General features: G+C 41.4%; 1 protein-coding gene across 6 annotated transcripts in view; it reads left to right on the top strand.

The window, feature by feature from the left end:
- rapgef6 (Rap guanine nucleotide exchange factor (GEF) 6) overlaps nt 1–20,358 on the top strand; it is a 159,497-nt gene that overhangs the window by 110,446 nt on the left and 28,693 nt on the right. For all 6 annotated transcript variants that reach the window (XM_028595451.1, XM_028595452.1, XM_028595453.1 and 3 more), the window contains 10 exons: nt 493–670; nt 3,109–3,245; nt 5,358–5,516; nt 7,364–7,516; nt 10,171–10,335; nt 11,756–11,863; nt 12,109–12,312; nt 13,354–13,462; nt 13,603–13,846; nt 19,617–19,774. In XM_028595451.1, the coding sequence (XP_028451252.1) occupies nt 493–670; nt 3,109–3,245; nt 5,358–5,516; nt 7,364–7,516; nt 10,171–10,335; nt 11,756–11,863; nt 12,109–12,312; nt 13,354–13,462; nt 13,603–13,846; nt 19,617–19,774 (1,615 nt within the window). The remainder of the gene's footprint in view (nt 1–492; nt 671–3,108; nt 3,246–5,357; nt 5,517–7,363; nt 7,517–10,170; nt 10,336–11,755; nt 11,864–12,108; nt 12,313–13,353; nt 13,463–13,602; nt 13,847–19,616; nt 19,775–20,358) is intronic.

Here is a 20,358-nt window from a genome sequence, read left to right on the forward strand (position 1 = left end):
GATTGGTATAGAGCTATACAGTTAGAGGGGCTATTAGACAGCTTAAGATTTTTTACAGATTTCGCTCCACTGAAGGACATACATTTTCCAAAGCCTTGATGCTGTTTGATTCTATAACTGACATACTAATTGTCTGAAACTATATGAAATATTTAATGAATAAAGATTATCACTTTGAAGTTGTCTTGTGCACCTTTTATATTCCAATAATGTAATAGAATTGATTGCTATGTGCCAATGTCTTAATTGTCATGCAATGGTACTGAATACCCTTTAACCTTATTTCAACGTGCTTTGAATCAATTCTCTTGAGTCAAGCAGGTTCAATCCTAAGGAAAATGACACCCAATATATCCTAAAATCATCCATAAGATACATACTGTAGATTGCATACAACATACAGTACTTAAGTTAAGCGACCACAGACTTCTTCCTTCTGCCCTCATACTTTTACCAACCACTGTGCTGCCTTCTCCACCGTCTTTTCTGCAGGCCACAGAGAGCGAGCTGGGAGATGTGGACCTGTCTGGACTTCCAGAGGCTGCGGTGGACAGCGAAGAAGAGGAGGAAGATGAGGACTTGGAGAGAGCTTCAGATACTCTTCTGGGCCGAGACCTGGTCCGAGAGAGTCTGGAAAAAGACCCAGCCGACCGCAACGACGACGACATCGGTGAGTCTAACTCTGTGATCGGAAATGTTATTATTTTTTGCTCGTCTGTGATCAACTAATGAATAGTACACTTAATATTTCAATAAAATGCACTTAATTGTAATGAAATGGGGCACTTAGACCGTATGTGCCTGCATGTCACTTTATATACTTGAGGACTGTCAGTTGCTACTTTTAGACTTCATGTACAGGACATACAGCCCTCGTAGACACCATCTATCATTCAGTGAGCACAGAGGAGATACACAAATACCCCTCTAGCAAAGAGACCCCCCTCAGTGGTCTCTAAATACCAGTGCCCTTCCAGTGTGTATTTTTCAGCAGGGAATCAGAGAGACAAGCTCATTAGCAGGACCCGTTGGGGTCCTGGAGGAGAAGGAGACCACATCAGAGAGCTGGCCGGGCCTGCTGGGAGGCTGGCCTTCCCATGGCCTTCACAACGGACTGGTCACACTCAGCTCATTCAGAGAAAAGAGATAAAGGAGTTGAGGGGAGGGAAGCAAGGTCTTAAAGGTCCCATGGCATGACAATTTTACTTTATAAGGTTTTTTAACATTAATATGCGTTCACCCAGCCTGCCTATGGTCCCCCAGTGGCTAGAAATGGTGATAGGTGTAAACCGAGCCCTGGGTATCCTGCTCTGCCTTTGAGAAAATGAAAGCTCAGATGGGCCGATCTGGAATCTTCCCCTTATGTCATCATAAGGGGAAAGGTTACCTCCCCTTTCTCTGCTTTGCCCGCCCAGAGAATTTGGCCCACCCATGAGAGAGAGAGACATCATGGCTTGCAAATGAGCGAAGCATGGCAGTTGGTCAAGGCCACACCCCCTACCTCCACCTTGCCCCCCCCTCTCTCCTCCTCAATAGCATTTAAAGCAACAGACACAGAAATGGCACATCCTAAGGAAAGGTCATTGTGGGACTGGCTCTAGTGGCTGTAATTCTGCACCAAGGCTGAATTTCAGGAAAGAGACTTCAGATACAGTATTAGGGGACAATTAAGGCCTGTATCAAAGCATCTAAAAAGCAGCATGTCATAGGACCTTTAAGTTCAACCCTGGCTCACATAGTACCTAAAAAAAACAACTAAATAAATAGATATATTTTTTCAGTCCTTGGTTGAACTGCTCAACCTATAAACATTTGCAATCTGATTAGGGGTAGCATAAAGACATATGTTTCTTTTAAAGGTGGGCTAAATGGAGGCTAGCTCGTTCCTCCCTCCTCCTCATCCCGTCCCCTCTCCCTCTTTTCCGTGCACTAACCCCCAACCCCCAAATCCTTCTTGTCGGTTATTGGCTGGAACACAGTTTGTTATGTTTCGTGGTGCAGGTTGGCACGGTTTGTTTTCGTTGACGTTTGTGGAGCCTGGGCTGTCTACGGAGACCGTGTTTTTTTAGTGTGTTCAGGGGACTGGCAGCTCGCGCATAGTGAGATGTTTGCTGTATGTGACAACAAATGTCTAAAAAAAGCCTAAAAAATGTGTGACATCGCTTAGAGCACCTTTAAGGGGTCATAAGCCAAAAAGGTTGGGAACCAGTGCCTATCTTGAATAGTCATCAAAATATTTATAATAGGATTACAACCTTATAATGCATGTAGATTCCATCACTGCCTGATCAATGACTCAATTAACTTTATCCAGGTTTGAGTAGTCAAACAACAGCATTTAGTCCTATGAGAAGTATTTCACATAATATAACCTTGTCTAGTGTAGCTTTATTCTGCTTAGCTCACCAGATCAAGGTGGTTTCAACTCATAGTACTCAACATGTACTAAACCAAATTTAAACTTTGTGATTCTGTTTTCTCATCTGACAAACCATCTTCCAACCAAAATGCACTGTTTAGAAACACTAACAATTACTTTAAAAAGTGTGATCATTTTTTATTATTTTAAAAGACCAAAGGAAAAAAATGAAAGAGAGGAAATGAATAAGGTGATAACAGCAGGGGAAATAAATGGTAGCTACTTAGCCAGGCTGCATAGTGTGCAGGTTGGAGCTAGGTCACTGTGTTCTCAGTGCAGAGGAGGTAGACAGAAGATCTGTAGGGAAGGAACATGCTGTGAAAGTTTCTCATTAGGCATGAAAATCTTAGGCACTGGTAGTATGCACTGCTCCTGGCTAATAAAAGTATGGCATTAGCATATACTGTGATGTGTGTGCCTATGTTATTGTGATGTTTGACTTCTATAAGGTTACAGGTTGTTAGGATTTTGATGAAAATCTTTTTTTCCTGAAATCCTTGAGACTACAATTTTAACATTTAAACACTTTCTAAAATATTTTTTCTTTGTACTTGAATTGACATTAGCCCTGATTTGAATGTGAGAAGGGTTTGCTTGCAGTAGGGACCATTTAATTTTATCGATACATTCTCTTTCTGTTCCATTCAATTGCTTTCTTCTCTGCCCTTCATCTTGTTTGTGCTAAATAGAGCAACTACTGGAGTTCATGCACCAGCTGCCTGCCTTTGCCAACATGACCATGTCCGTGCGGAGAGACTTGTGTAGCGTCATGGTGTTTGAGGTGGTGGAGCAGGCTGGCACCGTCATGCTACACGACAAACAGGAGGTATGAATAAACTAATAGCACACACAGAAATGTTAAGAGAAATATATCACAGTTACTGTTACAGGTCACTCTAAAAGTTTAAGAACGTTTTTGAAATTAATGTTCAGAATTTGAGGTTTGTAAGAATATTTCTTATGCATTGAGTTATTATGTTTTCATGTTACTGGCCTCTTTTGCTGTATGTCCCACTAAGAATAATCACTAACAGGGTAATTATGAAATGCACAATGGGTTTGTTTTATTACATTTTTATGAATTTATTACACTGAATTCCCTTACCAACTGAATTGGTGTTGATCATTATTCAATCAAAAACAAGATGTGTTTCATAATTCTTAATTGGGTCATTAATATTATTACAGTTAAAGGATCTTACATTTGTCTTTCCATGGCCTGCAAAACAGTGACATAACCTTTTAAAGAGCACACTAAAATACACATAACCATAAAGAGAGTTGTAGCAGGCAAGCATGGTAATAAGAACATGCAAAAGCTGGTAAAATAGAACATAAAGAAAGGGTGGAATAAACAACACGAAACTGCACAGTACATGGAACCACACACACACACACACACACACACACACACACAGAGGTTTGAAAGAGCACATACAGCTGTTGACACATTTCTGTGCGTACAGACAAACACATCCTCACCATATTCCAGTCTATCCCAAGCTAATTCTTATACAGAAACTGGTATGTGCAAAGTCACTGCGGAGTAAAAGGCTGAGCTGCTACACAGCTAATTAATTAAGTTACAAGCCTGAGAAACAGGATCTCTGTCATGGCTGTTTGGTTACACACAGTAGCATTAGAACCGACAGGGCGATAGATGGCAATGAACTGCCAGCTGCCGAGGAAGAGAATCCATGTCAGCAGGACAAAACCACACACACGCGATAAGGCAGTGTGCACCATATAGGTGTCTGTGCCTTCATACTGTCTCTGTTGAGTCAGTTGACGGACAGGTCTCCTCCACTCTGTCTCTCTGTGGACTCGTGTTGAAGGTCAAAGAGAAGCACTTGGCTCCTCTCACAAATGAACACAACTCTGCTAAGTGAGCGAGGGAGGGAAAGGAAAATAAACTAAAGTGGTCTAACAGAAGTAAAAAGAGGTGAGATGCAGAAAGGAGGAGAGATTGCAGGTAGAGTGTGAAACCAGCTAAAGTTATTTTACTGACCATTTTATTTCAAGAATAAGAACTTGACAAATAATAGTTAACCCACCTTTGCAGGCTGACATAAATATTCTAGATATAAACTCATATTATGTATGATAAAAAAGTGATTCATGCAAACATTATAAAAATACCCTCTAAAGAACGTTTGTGTTTATTATGTACTGTACGTGGTTCGTTGCCTTAGCTCACCTTCCTTATTACCATTTCGTCATTGCTGAGAAATGAGGAGAGTGAGAGGCTGACTAGAAGCAAGAGAAACAGAAGCACTGAGAGATTTGGAGATTGGCAGGGTGAGAAACAGTCAGAGAATGAAAAGGCAATGAGGAGGAAATATTGGTTATAGTTGCGGAGGCAGCCCGGGGCACACTCACCCTCTCTCCATCCGCTCACACCCGTGGATGAATAGCTTGTTATATTACGCCTGCCAGCATTTCCTTTTCAAAAGCCACCATATAGACACAATACCCCTTTACCGCCATACTCATACCTCACTCAACGCACATAATGCTCACATTATAATACATGTCAGTTAGTAATATATAGCCATTTTAACAGCCATTCTTGCACAGCATAATTCTGTTGCTTGGATAGTGCAGCTACTTCCAAATCCTTCAAACAATACAGTGATATCCAGTGTGCTCTTTGAAATCTGATGATTTTAGATCATTCATTACTTCATTACATTTGCCAAGTGATGTTAATGATGAGTCTTACAGAGTGAAACGCACTGTTTTATTCTGATCCACAGTCAAACCGTTATATATTTGACGCTATTGCTTGTACACACTACCCTGGTACTACATAAGAGTAGTTTTGGAATATAATGTACACATGGATGAAAAGTATATTGATTTAGCTGTGGAAAAGTTTGAGTGTTTGATGTATGCCTGATGATTTTAAAAAATGTCGTCTCTGTATGCCTTTCTGCAGCTGGACCTCTGGTACGTTATCCTAAACGGGGCAGTGGAGATCAGCCATCCAGAGGGAGGAGTGGAGACTCTGTGTATGGGCAACAGTTTTGGCATCTCACCCTCACTGGACAAACAGTACATGAGTGGAGAAGTTCGCACCAAAGGGGACGACTGCCAGGTAAGGAGGACTGATGAAGATTTGTTTTTTTAAATGAATCATTAAATAATGGTTGAGCTGCTCACTGCAAGATGTTGATGTGCACTTACAGCTTCAACATGATTATTAACAAAATCATTTTGCAGCAACCTGTTGTAGCTGAAAAAGACGGTGATAGCATTTCAGTTTGCTTTAAGTGCCCATATTATGAAAAAAACACTTTGGGGTGATTTGGGGTGTTCTTTTGTGTCTCTGGTGCTTCCACACACATACAGACTTTGAAAATAATCCATCCATGCTGTTTTGAGTGAGATACGGTTTCTGAATGTGTCCTGCATTTAGTCTCCTGGTGAGCTGTTCAAAATCGGCACGGCTTGTGACGTCACAAGCCGAAACGAGCTGGCTAACCGCAACCGTTAGCTCATAGCGTAATGCTAACGCTAACATGCTACCTCGTTCTCAATAGCAAAGCACTGCTACAACACACACAAGTTCACCATAATCTATAAAAGAACTACTTACATGTGCGCCCTGATTTAGAAGTCTCCCAGCTAATCCTGCCTTGTAACTGACCGAAGTTGGCGAAACAGGCTTTCTTTTACCGTCTCTAGAGTTAGCTAGCTGACATGATCTACATCTGAGCTACTGAGCATGTGCGAGTGCAATCAAAGATAGTACAGAAGAAGAAAAGAGGTCTCACTCTGTAGCTAAAACAGAAACCAGGTGAAAAGAGGATCTGCAGCAGTGAGAGAGAGCTGTGTAGTACAACAAAAATATGGTGTTTTTTGAAAATTAAACCATGTAAACCTATTCTGGTACAACCTTAAAATACATTTATGAACCTGAAAATGAGTATAATATGGGCGCTTTAAAAACTAATGTATTTGCTTGCACTGACACAACTTGTCAACTAGAGATAAATCATTTCTTTAGAGATATGATATTGCCGTTGTTACCTGAGCAGTCATGCATTGATTATAATGAATAATTGATTTTCATAATATACCATGAATTCAATGGTTTTGAATTTAAATTATTTTTGAGTTAATTTGTATGAAGGGCTTTTTATACGACAGTGTAACTGTAACTAAATAATGACACATCTGAATTTAGAGATTGTCAATTTCACCTTCCTGACATTTATAATAAAAGTTGACATTTGTAAGTTATGATAGCATTGCTTTTGGTATACCTTTTAAAAAAAAAAATAGAATATTGGGCATCAGTTAAACCACAGGTCTGTTGCACATTGTCATGTAGTGGTGTATTTTTAAGACGTGTTTCCAAATAGCCATCCAGGTTTCTCACAGTCTTGATATAGAGCTGGGATGTGATGGTAATGAGTTTTCAAACGTGAAAGTAGCCTAGCGTGTACTTGCGGTAACCGCCTCTCTGTCCACACTGCTTAGTTCCTCCACTGCACGCATCATTTCCTGTCTTCAGAAACACAGGAAGTTGCAGAGGTCAGACTTAGCGAGCCAAATGCTGAAATTGATGATTGAGTCAAGGGAAGTGCAGCGGGCGATAATGCTTTAGGTTAGTGAAGAGTCATGTCTTGGCACATTCTGTGCAGTGTGGTATAATGGGAAGTTAGTTTAGCTCCAGTGTCAAATGGAAGGATGCTTATGCGAAATGGCTATGTGACAGGATTTTGGACCACCATAGGTATTGAGCCTTTTTTAATTGAGTTTAGTTAGAGAGAGGAATAGTGTTGTTGGACCTTCCATCATCCGTCCATTCCTCCCATGTCTCTCTCTGCCCGCCCTCATGTTTCTTCTCTGCGGTTGTTTGACTACCCGACTGTGGTGCCAAGCAGTGTTTTGCTCTACCACAAGTTCACCCGCTTTCCCCATGTCATCCTCGACCAGTTCGTCTGCGTCGCCCAGGAGGACTACTGGCGCATCCTCAACCATGTGGAGAAGAACACACACAAGGTGGAGGAGGAGGGGGAGATCGTGATGGTGAAAGAGCACCGCGAGCTAGACCGCAGCGGGACCAGGAAGGGACACATTGTCATCAAGGTTAGTGATTTTAAATGTTAGAATTATGTTTTTGTTTGATGTGATGGAACTGGAGTTCAGCCAGGGTTCAAGAAGGCCTTTTGCTGTTCTGAAACGTCCACTGAAATTCTTGAGGTTCAAACGTAAGCTTAGACTAGTATTCACCCAGAGCTCAACTCAGGCACGGTGCCAGGATTCCAGTTTTGGATGGGCCAGACCAATTGTGGGTGGGCCTTAAATTAAAAACTTTATCAAAGCCCTGTTTAACCTAATACAAATGACTGGCTAATATACTGTTATATTATATATATTATATGTGCTTACATAATAAAGAAAAAAATGTTATATGTTGTTGCATTGTAAAAAGTTTTGGTGCAAAGGATGGACCTATCCGCGATCGCTCTCCTTGGTTCTGCCCAAAAGAAGAGCGCTTTGGAATCTCCATTACTACCATACCTGGCTGCGCTATAGCGCATCTCTCCTAACCTAAGGCCTATAGACTGTAAGAGTGGTCAGGAATCTAATATTTCCCCAAAACATAGTTTAGTTCTGCTCGTATAACATGAGGCCGAATATTTCACAATTCTTTTCAAGTGTTTTAAGTTTTCAACAATATAGAAATCACAAACACTGCCCGACAGTTTCAATCAATACTCGGCCACAGAACTTGTTCATTGACAACGTCATCTGTCATGTAAAACAAGACTCAAGTTATTTCCTTACTTTAGTGTGATGATTCATGTTTAACAAAAATAAATAAATCGCATTAACAAGCCCTAAAGCATTATTGGCCATAACGAGAGAAAACCATGAGGGAACAACAACTTGACAACAGTAACAAGCTGTTATAGAAATAGAACTGCGCCTGCAGCCCTGTAGAGTAAGCCAGGTGCAATTGGCTCTGTAGCGGGTTATGAATTGATTATTTTAATCCATATATCTCATATAACGACATAATACAATACAGGCAGAGTAGCCACATACCTTACTGTTATCCTCTGGCAGTCCTACACAATTAAACTCCCTAAAGCAGAAGAAGTGACCGGATACTTTAGCACTGGTGGAGTTGCGGGCTCATCCACGGAAGACCGATCCACAGGACTATATCCACAGGGGCTATATCATCCACTCGCGAGGCAGAGGCAAAGGCACTAGCACCGGCGCTAGCCGCGCTTTCCGCGCTAGAATCCTGCGCTGGCCGATACAAAGATGTGCTAGGTGTTGTGGATCTCAGCTCTCCTTCATCTCCTGGTTGCAGCGATGACTCTGAGACCGTTCGTGCCTTACTGGAAATGATTTTCACTTGCTCAGATCAATGGGAGCTAGCCTAGCATACCTACAAGCTACATCCGATCCGAACCTCACTGTCTGCTAAAACATAAAAATAGACATGACCAGTTTTTTTAAATTGTTTTTGAAAACTAAACATTTAGACAATTTAAAGCACAAATTATGAGATTATTTGCCGATTTTTAATAATTCTTCACCAAATTATAATATATTAATTAATTAATGTTTTTTGAGGAAATGTTTTTGGTGGGCCTGTTGAAAAGTGGGTGGGCCTCGGCCCGTCAGGCCCACCCATAACGCAGTGCCTGGCTCAACCTTTGTTAACTGACTCAATATACAGTAGAAATACATTTCACCTTGTTCCAGAACATACCCTAAACAACATGAGGCAGGAAAGCACAGAAGGACACTAGGAAAGTTTAATGCCCAAGGTTGAGCTGCATGCTAGCAGGCTAATAAGCATGTTTAATCTTACCCAAAACTCACCCTTTTTCTCATTATTATGTACTAAAAAAAATGCCTTGGATTGATTTGAGTACCATCTCATTATGAATCGACAATGCCCTCCCATATAGTGTCTGCAAAAACATCAATGCAGCTGCTCGGAGTTCTTAGTTGACCGTTCTGAGGCACCGTTCGTACTATTAGTGTTTGCCGGAGCATTTTCTTGTATGCTACGTTGCCGTGCGCTCCAAGGCCTTTTGATCCTTTCCCTGAGCCTCCAGAGGCAGCCAGGTATTGATCGGATAATGGGCCTGAATGATTCTTTTGGCCACCCTTTTCGAGGAAGATTGTTTGCTCCAAAACATATCCAGTGCAGTTAGAATTTCTGCTTACGATTTTGGCTTTGTTGTTTTTTGTGTCAGACAAAAGTGGATGCCTTTGTAGTTTCTGTTCCCTGTAAAAGAATCATTTCCCCCAGAAACCTCTGCTCTGATGACATTAACAAACTCGCTCAAACCACAGGAGTAGAGTTCGTGTCTTAGACGTTGTATATCTGCTACTTATGAAGAGAAATTAAAAGATGTGTGTGCGTGCGTGTGTGGCAGGTGCGTGCGTGTGTGCATTTGTGCGTGCGTGTCTGCACATCTTTGTTTTATTGATGGTAGACTGACCGCTTAGTTCAATAGCTGTATCTTTATAGTTTATGTCCTTGTCAATATTATGATTTATGCCGACATAATTTATTCAAATTGTGCCTGCTTGCTTCAACGTGCGAGTATGCATGTGTAGGCTTTTGTATGCGCGCAAGTGTCTGTGTACTGTAGATTATATGTGCCCCTGTGTCATTTCTGCTGCCTTACATGTATGTATGATTTTTGTACCGTATATTTTTCTCCATGTACAGTATCCTCATGTGAGTGTGTGTATATTTTTCTCCCTAGGGAACCCCGGAGCGTCTCATCATGCACCTGGTGGAGGAACCGTCGGTGGTGGACCCCACCTACATCGAGGACTTCCTGCTGACGTACAGGACCTTCCTGTCAAATCCCATGGAGGTCGGCAAGAAACTGCTGGAGTGGTTCCATGTTGACAGCCTCCGGGACACGGTGAGTTTGTGTGTGATCGGCTGGTTTTGGTAGTTCCGGGTATGTTTGTACTGTATGTGGATGGATGTGCACATTTGTGTGTGTCTGCACAGGAGAAGAGTAATAAAGTAAAGGTTTGTGTGTGTAGACCAGCAACATTTGTATGTGTGTCTGTACTTTTGAGTTTGTGTTGGCATAAGAGTGGACATGATAGGTCAAGTTGGCTGGAATGGGAATGTTGAGGCATTTCTGTGCAAGTAAATATTGCAGGGTAGTAGTGATGTGTATGCATACCAAGTGAAAACTGCATATATTAATCTATTCTGTACTATTTTGTGTGTTTATGTGTGTGTATCCTTAAGCTCCTATCAGCACTCCTAATGTTTTGTATTCATGCATGTCGATGAGAATTGTGCCACTCACATGCTGATCGATACAAGTTCAGCCAGCTCAGCTGTCCTTGAGCCCAGCAGTGATTTGTTCATGTCTGACAAACGCATTGTCTATAACTGCTTTAACCTAAGATTAGGCTTATACTGTCAATAGTCTTTATGTGGTTGTCATTCAGGCTTATGATCTTCAGCTCCGTTAGAAAGGATCTAATCCTGCACAGACCGATCAGCGAAAAAGTAACCGAATGTGGAAAGAGAGGAAAAGAGATGCCGTGAGAAACGAAAGAGTGTGAAAAGTGGATTGATTGATGCTCTGTGTTGATGTACTGGTTGCCGCTCTTACCTTTTGCAAAGGGTAGCACAATATAACAACCTGTGTAAAGTTGCAGAAATAATTGTTTCCGAATTTCCTTTGCTTAAAGTTTTTCTTCTAATTATTGTGGGGCAGAGTGAAGCAGTCAACCAGTTGTTAAAAATGTATCTGCAGCCATGCACATGGTCAATATTTTATTATTTTACAGTAGGCTACTTAATGTTTTATTTTTATTTTTTTCAGAAAATAAAGACAGATGTGTATATATAGATATACAGTATAATTGCACTAAATAAAATCTGAAATCTGACCATTAGGGCTGCTTTTTTGTTAGGGTAACAAAAATTGCTTGGCAGCCATTAAAGTTATTGTTAACTGATTGAACTATTATATATAGATGATAAATATTTAACATGGGCAATGTTTGACAACATGGTAACAGTGTTAGTAAGGATGACTGCATTTAAAGCCCTCATGTTGCCAAGCATTTAGCCTGCTAATGTGTCGCTGAGCAACTACCAGCTGCCAAGATCCTGCAAAGTAGTTAGATAGGACCTCTGACCCAACACCTACAGTATAAGCATTCTGTAGAGCTCTCAACACATTTCTTGTCAAAGCAACTCATACTCAAATAGTGCAAGAACTGGAGAGTGAAAATACATTGTGACAGGAACTGTGCAAAAAGAAGTGTATGTTTTGTTGCTCCACTAAAGAAAGTTGTCATTGTGTCTCACAGGTGACGAGAATAGTGCTGCTGTGGGTCAACAACCATTTTAATGACTTTGAGGGTGACCCGGCCATGACACACTTCCTGGAGGACTTTGAGAAACATCTAGAAACCACCGTAAGATCAAACAACATTTCAAACTTATTCTTTACTTCCGTTTTCTGTTCAACTTTTAACTTGTCACTTTTTATTCAGTTGATTTAGTTAGCTTAAAAGAAATGTAAGAGTCCCTAAAGACATACCTTGTGTTATCATTTATATTCTCATGTAAAAACTACATTGCGCACCTCCGTAAACAAAAGCTAATTTAAATGCAAGACTCCTCAAGCTCATCATTTTCCCATTTTTTCCCTCCTTGTCAGAAAATGAAGGGCCATTTGCGGCTGCTGAACATAGCATGTGCAGCCAAGGCTAAGTGGAGACAGATTACTCTGCAGAAGGCGTCCAGGGAGTCACCGCTCTACTTCAGCGTTCAGGGCGGTAGCGAGAGAGGATTCGGCATCTTTGTTGAGTCGGTAGAAGTTGGGAGCAAGGCAGCAGAAGCCGGACTCAAACGAGGAGATCAGGTGAGAGGGCATAAAATACAGAGTTCTACTAGATATGATACATTGCTACCTGTGTTTTTTTTTTTTTTTTTAAAGAATGACATTGGAGAAAAGCCTTTTTACAGAACCTATAATATGCTTGCTACATCGCTATCCTAGCCAGTAGCATTCGTGTGGATCCATTATTTTAATTAGCCCCTAATCAGCCGGTTAGATGAGAATCATCCAACCACATAACAATAGAATATAGACACGTTTCAACTAAATTGTGGGATAAATGGAAAAATACAGAAACTTGACGTCAACTGGTCAAAAGTCACTGTATGTAATGCAGTAAACAGCAGGTAAGCATCCCGGAAGATGAATGCTACAGTAAATGTTTAAAGTCATCCTTACAGAAGGAGGGCAGATTTGTTTTTAACCACGTTGTGGGTTTTTTGGTTGTATAGTCTCATGATCACCAGGTCAGCAGTCTTTTTTTTTAACATCTGATGTGACAATGTGAACAAGAACTTAGAGGCTTTGGGAACAATCTCCAAGTTTCATTCAGTGGCTCGGCTCAGAGTTGAAGCTTGAACTGCAGTAAAAAAAAACGTAAGTTCTGAGAGGATCTGTAAGAAACAAGAGGAACATAATATCAGACAACCAAGTGTTGACCAGAGGCAGTTTATCTATCTGTGTCCCCCCAAAATGTTAATCTTTATTCACATTCCTTCTTTAAATTATTTGATGCAGGTCCAAAAATGTTATATTGCCTTATACGCCACATTTAACTTCTGCAAACTGTACAAAGTTATTCTTCTAAATTGGTGTAAATTAAGCTACCCAGCAGTCATGCTGCACACTTCTGTTTTTGTGTCATTTTTAGAGGACTACTGTATAACCACATTGTTCACTATTTGCATTTAATAAACTGCTTACAGATATGCTGACCGGCAGACCAGAATACAACTAATGTCTTTCAGATTACAGTCAAGAATAAAAGTGAGGGGTTTTGAAGGAAATTCTTTGTTTTGTTTTTACTCCTGCTGTAATTGTGTCATTTTGTCTGCCTTGTTTCAGATCATGGAGATCAATGGTCAGAATTTTGAGAACATCTCCTTCTCCAAAGCTGTTGACATCCTGAGAAACAACACACACCTCTCTCTTACTGCCAAAACCAACATATTTGGTGAGCAAAGTCAGAGTATTTGTCCTCACACAATAATGCACATAGAACACCATACCCTTCAATGCATGTAAATGGCCAATTGTTTGAATTTGAGATGATTAACATTCCCTCCTCCTCTCTCTGAACCTCCATCCTCCTAGTCTTCAAAGAGCTCCTCAGCAGGATTGTGCACGAGAAGAAAAACGGCGGGCCTCACATTCCCAAGATCCAGGAGAAAAAAGGCAATCGCTTCTCCATCCCTGACCTTCCTGGAGACATGGAGTTTCCTACAGACCATAAGAGCACCAGGAAAATGAAGGCCAACACTGTGTCAGGCGGACGAAACAAGATCAGGAAGATGCTGGAGAAGACGCGCTTCAGCATACTGCCACCCAAACCATTCAGGTAAGATTTATGTTAACACTGCTGTCTGTATGGCTGCAGTCTGTGTATGAATGGGAATAAAATGGATTCAAAGTAATATTTCATTCTAGATGTGTTAAGACTTTGTACATACGAGCATAGCAGGCAGAAGGACACCAGGTGGCCAGAAACACAACTCCAGATATGTTGCAACTGTTTGCTAACAAGTTCACCATATCAATTTAAAGAGGTAGCGATATCAATGTTGTGTTCACATCTTGTTTTCACTTCCCCCAAGTGGCCAAATAAATGAGTTATTTCAGGTATAAATGATCAGTAGCGTGAGTGTGTGTGGATTTACATTCCAGCCAGTCCACAATCCTCTTTTACTGGATCGGTCTACTGTCTCTGCAGCGGTATGGAAGCAAGCTGTGACCATCTGCCGTCAGAAAAGGAGTCGTGAGCAGAAATCTAAGCCTCGAGCTTTGCCACTGAACCGAACTACTTATTGCACCTCATGAAGTGATAATAAAGCACATTTCAGCCTCCTCTAGCGGCTTGTATGAGCAGGAAATGGAGAGATTTTACCCAACTTAAACTAAAATGCTTACCTAAATATTTTTGGAAAGTGATGGCACACAGAAATAAATGATATAAAGTCCATCCTATTTCAAGTAGAGCCCTGCAAGCCCGACAGGCTAAGCCCATTCGGGCCGGGCTTGGGACTTTTTTTTTTTTTTTTTTTTTACAGATCAGGCTCGGGTCGGACTCGGGCTTATTTTAGCTTCTCTCCTCATTGTGCCCATCTTAAGGCCGTTTTACAGTTGTGCGGAGGCTCCACGCAGAGCTCTCGTAAGTAAGTGTAAGTGGCCTGATGTTTATACTTGTGGCCTGGTGTGTGCGTCGAGCCGCGTGTGTGTGGGGAGTGTGTGGTAGAGTGAGAAGTGAGAGAGTGCCGGCGATTGGAGCGAGTAGCGACTCTAGAGTCATAGTGACAGAAACAAAGTGTCTCCCCTGTGTTTTCTGACCACGGTGGGGAATCTGTAAAAAGTTGGCCCTCTCCTTGATTTCATGTTGTTTATGGAGAAGGTGTGACGTGTGTGTGTTTGCGTGTGTAGCAGAGACAGAGCGCATCAGAGAACGTGCGTCAGAGAGAGCTTAAAGTGATTGATGTTGGTCTAGGGTCGGGCCGGGTTCGGGCTGGGGTCGGGTAGGGCTTGAACACCACGGGCCAGGGCCGGGTTAGGGCTGGAGTTTTTGGCCCGTGCAGGGCTCTAATTTCAAGCTGTGGTTACAGGAACATAGTTCTGAAGATGGCGTTTACTTACTTTTATTTTTGTACTTGTAGTTTCTGGAATGCAATGCTCTTTCTAGTCTTTCACTTATCTTCAGCTGCTGTAATGTTGATTGGTTCCAGCCAAATTATGAAAACGTAAATGGCATCAGTGTCGGCATAGTCATTATATAACCATTGTCGTTGTCATCAATAACCAGCCATCTTACTTGCAGCATCTGGAGCAATTGAAAGCAATTGTGCCGATGGAAGCTCACATTCAATATTCCACCCGTAACGTGCTGATACAGGCTTGATTTCATTTCATCATTTCATGCCTCTCTAGGCATCATTAAACTCCATACAGTGTCAGTGTGTTTGTGTTTCTTGCCCTGTTAATTACAGAGCGAACCGTCAGCATGGCCATCACGCACTGTAAACTCACACACACATCGCGCAGACGCTGTCATATCTACGTTCCCTCCCGCACTTTTCTCTCTCACTGTCTCCGCTCTATCAGTTTCCAGCTCGACAGTAATTATGTCTACAAAGCCACACCGTTTGCATGAAAACTGATTGTGTGTCTGTCTCATAACGCAACACGCTATCACACAGCCATTGATCGGACTCTGTGCACAGCTTCCAAAGGCTCTCCGCTGCGTTCTATTTATCGACCAACAAGGGCTTTCATAGCTTTTTATTTTGCTGGTCGGCACCATTCAAACCACTCTTTGGTTCAAAGGAATTGATGGCTGATTAAAGGGACTGAAGATGAGACGGGTGGTTTGGGTCAATTGGGATTCATCAATGCCTGTTGTAGGATGAAAATGTGACGGGTACATTGTAAAGTTGTTTACTGGCGGTATATGTTCAAAAGGTACGGGCTGCTCCTAGGACAATGTTTAGAAGATACCATGTAGTTTAAAGTACGACACACACACACACACACACACACGACTCTGCCATTTTAAGGCACACAAAAATGCAGCCTGGGAACACTGTTGTCTTGGTACCGTTTCTCAAAAAGGCTACATTTTCAATGCTTTTGCACACTTCTTAAACACCTGGCAAGTTAAATGAAGGAAAATAACCTTGTTTAACTATTTTAAATCCAATTCAGATGCTCTTGCCCAGCTTGGGTGCATACACAAACCCACCATCACTGTTGCTGCTTCTTTCTGTTCTTGGCTGACATTGTGCTCCACTCTAGACGAGGATTTTATATGACAAGGACACGCTGGCAATAAACAAGTCGTTTTTCTGCCAAATCTAAATGTCCGGGCCTGTGCATGGGCCTTTACACACGTCCCATATTGACCAGCCCAGTTGATTTACATTCCACAGATTGGAAAGCAATAGACAGAGGTTTTAGCCTTTAGTCAGTTTGTCTCAGAAGTCTAGGTGATTTAGTGAGATGACGACTAAGTAGTAAACCCATGTCCCATGATGCCATTTACATCCTGTGATGCATTTCATTTGTAATACAGTCAAATGCATCAAATCATGATACTGTTATCACTATAACAGTTGTGTTATTAAGTGTTTGTGCATCTCAACATTCAACCTACAAGACATCCACATTTTACTGCATGCTCACTGCACTGCTGCTGCTCCACCCGCAAGGAGAACTGTTCAGGCAATTATGACTCTCTTACACCTGGACCTGCCTGGAGAGTAGTTAGAAAGATTTTTTTTTTTTTTGACCAGCAGCTCTGTCAATATTCCCCAAAATAGCTTGTATTTAGAGCACCTGGCTCTATGCTGGCTGGATGAAATTGAAATTGCTCCTGAACATTTTTATGCTTATCTATTTCAGCAAACATGTCAATGTGTCCACACTTTGGCTATTGTATATTCTGTCAACCTACATGTGTGTCTGTGTTGTTTTAAGTGTGTGTGTGTGTGTGTGTGTGTGTGTGTGTGTGTGTGTGTGTGTGTGTGTGTGTGTGTGTGTGTGTGTGTGTGTGTGTGTGTGTGTGTGTGTGTGTGTGTGTGTGTGAGAGAGAGAGAGAGAGGAGAGGCCTTGTCACTCTGCTGCACTTGTATCGCTGAATCACTTCAGCAAAGCTCTGCTTCTGTCTTGTGTTTTTCTTTTTTTTTCACGGTTTTCAATGTCGTCTCTCTCCCGTTTGTCTCTGCTGCTTCAGGGGCCTGTTTGGGTAAGACCTCTTGCGTAACTACCCATCCTTCAACCATTTGACTCAGTATCCATCTGCAGATCTGCGCAGGCAGACACCCACACACCCACACACCCACCCACACACACACACACACACACACACACACACACACATCAACCCACACACATACATCCACCCACACACCTTCACCAGCACCACTGACCTTCAGCAACATTACTAGAGGACTGGATTTGAAGATTCTATGCTAATTCCTTTAACTCATTACTCACCCAAAGTCAAGGTGTTCCTCCTATTAATTTCTCTCCAATTTTAACTTCTCTGGAGTAAATCTGCTGTATGCTCTGTTATTCAACGAAATGAACTGTATTCTGCAAAGAGATGTTGCAAAGCATGTCAAGGAAAACTTGGTTTAATTACAGTGTTGAATACTAGAGAGGACTCTTATGTGCTGCAGATGATTTTGGTTTTATGACATTTGACAGCCAGCACACCTGTCATTTGAAGTAAATCAGATAAATACCTAAATACATGAAAACTTTGAAGCTTGAGAAATTATCTTTTATGCTTTTTCTATGCTAGACATTTTGTCTGTCATATTTAATGGACTTAATCCTTAAAACTATATCATACCAAACCAAAGTTTTTTGTCCTTTGCAATTTGTAATTGGGTTCAAAAAACGGGTATAATTATGTCTGTCCTTAACCCGCATTTGTCAAATTGTGAATATTATCAGACTTGATACAGTCAAGATCTAACAATGTCAGTCTAGTCTTATTTGATCCCCATGCTATATCCTTATTCATCTCAGTTTCACCATTATCCTCTTTCTAAATCTCCTTTGTCTTTGTCTCCTGCTTTTTTCACCACCCTCCAAGTTATTTAATCAACCTATTTTTTATGTCTTTCCTTTTCTCTTGTTTTCTTTGCTTCCCATGTCTGTTTTTACTGTCCTTCCATCTTGTCAGTGCAGTACCTCGACCGGTGACTCAAAGATTACACAGGCTTTGCTGCAGCAGCACACGACTGTGTTAGTGGAAGCCCTGCAATACTGCACCGTGTTCAGTACATGATAGAGACACACACACACACACACACACACACACACACACACACCTAGAGGGAAGCTACAATTAGTATGCAGGCAGGACAAAAATGAACTCCCTGTCCCAGACACTCAATTACAGACTCTGTCTCAAACTCACAGCGACAACATATTGAAATGTGTGCAATGTGTATTTAACATCAATAAATCATCAACATTCAAGTGCAGATTTCACACCATATTGCTTTCATTTTCTTTTATTATGTTTTCATTATGTTTTAGTTTGTAATTTTCAGTCTGAATTGCTATAAATGAGCCTACTTTAAATTGATAAGGTCAATTCTAAAGCTTGAAAGTCGAAAGCTGCAACTGTGAAGTGTGAAAGTGTTATTCAACCTTCAGGAACCCACATTTATCATTTGAGGCAGGGCTATTCAAAATCACAATACCCAACCTTTGTCTCAAAAGAGTTGCCATTTCCACCACATGTATGCAGATCCAGGCAGGTCTTATGAGGCCATTAATGTAAAGGTTGATGTTTGCATATCCCTGAGTGTGGCTGAGGAGCCAGGTAGAAAAGCTCCTGTCTCTCATGTCCAGTTTTGCCTCAAAATGTGGGCGACTGCTGGACACACAAGAGAACAGAGGGCTAAATGCTAAAACCAACACATGCATTGAGTATGACACAAATACAAATGTGCAAATGAAAACACCCACAAAGTCACATAAATAAGCTAAATTCTCATTCTCATTTCTTTTCATATGTGCTCTGCTGTTTGCAATGCTTGTTTGTGTCTCTGTTAGCTTGTGTACTGATACCTGTCTCATTGTCCAATGCCGTGTGTGTGTTTGGTGAACTTGTGTGTCTCTATCCGTGAATGCTCCTTATCAGTTCCTGCCATTCATGATACCGCCTCATGGATGAATTTCAGCTGTGTCACCGCTGCATATTAAAAGACAAAAATATTGATATTGATAGTTTGTGTTCTCATTCTGTAAGAGTAGACATTTTAATTAAATCTTCTGATATGTTTTTCCACAGTGTTATGAGTTCTTATATGTCCTTTTAAAATGAAGGGGAAAGCACTCATTCTAATTCTTGTGCTTAAAACTAAGGAGAAAAAACATTCAGGCAGTTTTTTGTAAAATGTCTACTGCTGCAAGATGAAAGCCTAAAATAAATTTTAGAACATTAGGTTATTTGATGGAGGAAATCTAATGTTCCTGTTTCTCTCTTGTTTCTTTCTCTCCTTTCTAATATCACACCCTTTTTCTTTTAATACCACCTATCCTTTCTCCTCCACTCCAACCTTCACCCCCTTCTCTTTCCCCTACCGTCCCCGTTTCCTTTCTAGTGATGGTGGCATGGGTCAGTCTCAGGACGACAGCATTGTGGGTACCAAGCAGTGTCGTCACAGCGTGGCCATCATGCCCATCCCCGGAAACCTGTCGTCCAGCAGCCCCGACCTGCTTCACCCGGCCTCTAGCGTCCTCGACTTCTCCAACCCTGCAGGTAAGAAATAATGCTGACTCAATAAAATCCGGGGCTGTGTGGACGCAGAATAATCCATTACTACTGATTGTCCCAGAGGAGGACTGCGTCGGTCTTGGTGGAGACAGCATGTACACTCTTGTGCTGTTTTCTTCTTTGCGTCTTTTTTGATGAATGCATTCGATGGTTGGATGGATATTCTGTCTAACGTGTATCTTGAAAGAAAAAAACTCTCTGAAACTTGTCTCTTAAAGTGAAACTCGAAAATGAAACATAGGATCAAACCAAAGCACAACTATGCAAACTATTTTCTTGTTACAACACACTGAAATATATTGTATGTGTGTTCCACACAACTGCAAGTACTTTTGGATGTAAGTGGAGCAAAACCTTCTCCACACTCATTCACAGTTGTTCGTGACCTTCATGGCCTCATTTCAGGTGTTGTGTCGCAGTGAAAGAATTCAGTGCTTCTTTCCTGAAGCTGTTTGTCACCCTTGACTTGAGGCCTCAGCCTCATTAAAAGTGAAACTTACTTGTGGAGTAAAAGACTCCGATGCCCAGTGAGCACTGACAGACGCTGTACAGACCGCAGTCATCCTTGA

Source organism: Perca flavescens, chromosome 13, assembly GCF_004354835.1.
Source record: "Perca flavescens isolate YP-PL-M2 chromosome 13, PFLA_1.0, whole genome shotgun sequence".
NCBI lineage: Eukaryota > Metazoa > Chordata > Actinopteri > Perciformes > Percidae > Perca > Perca flavescens.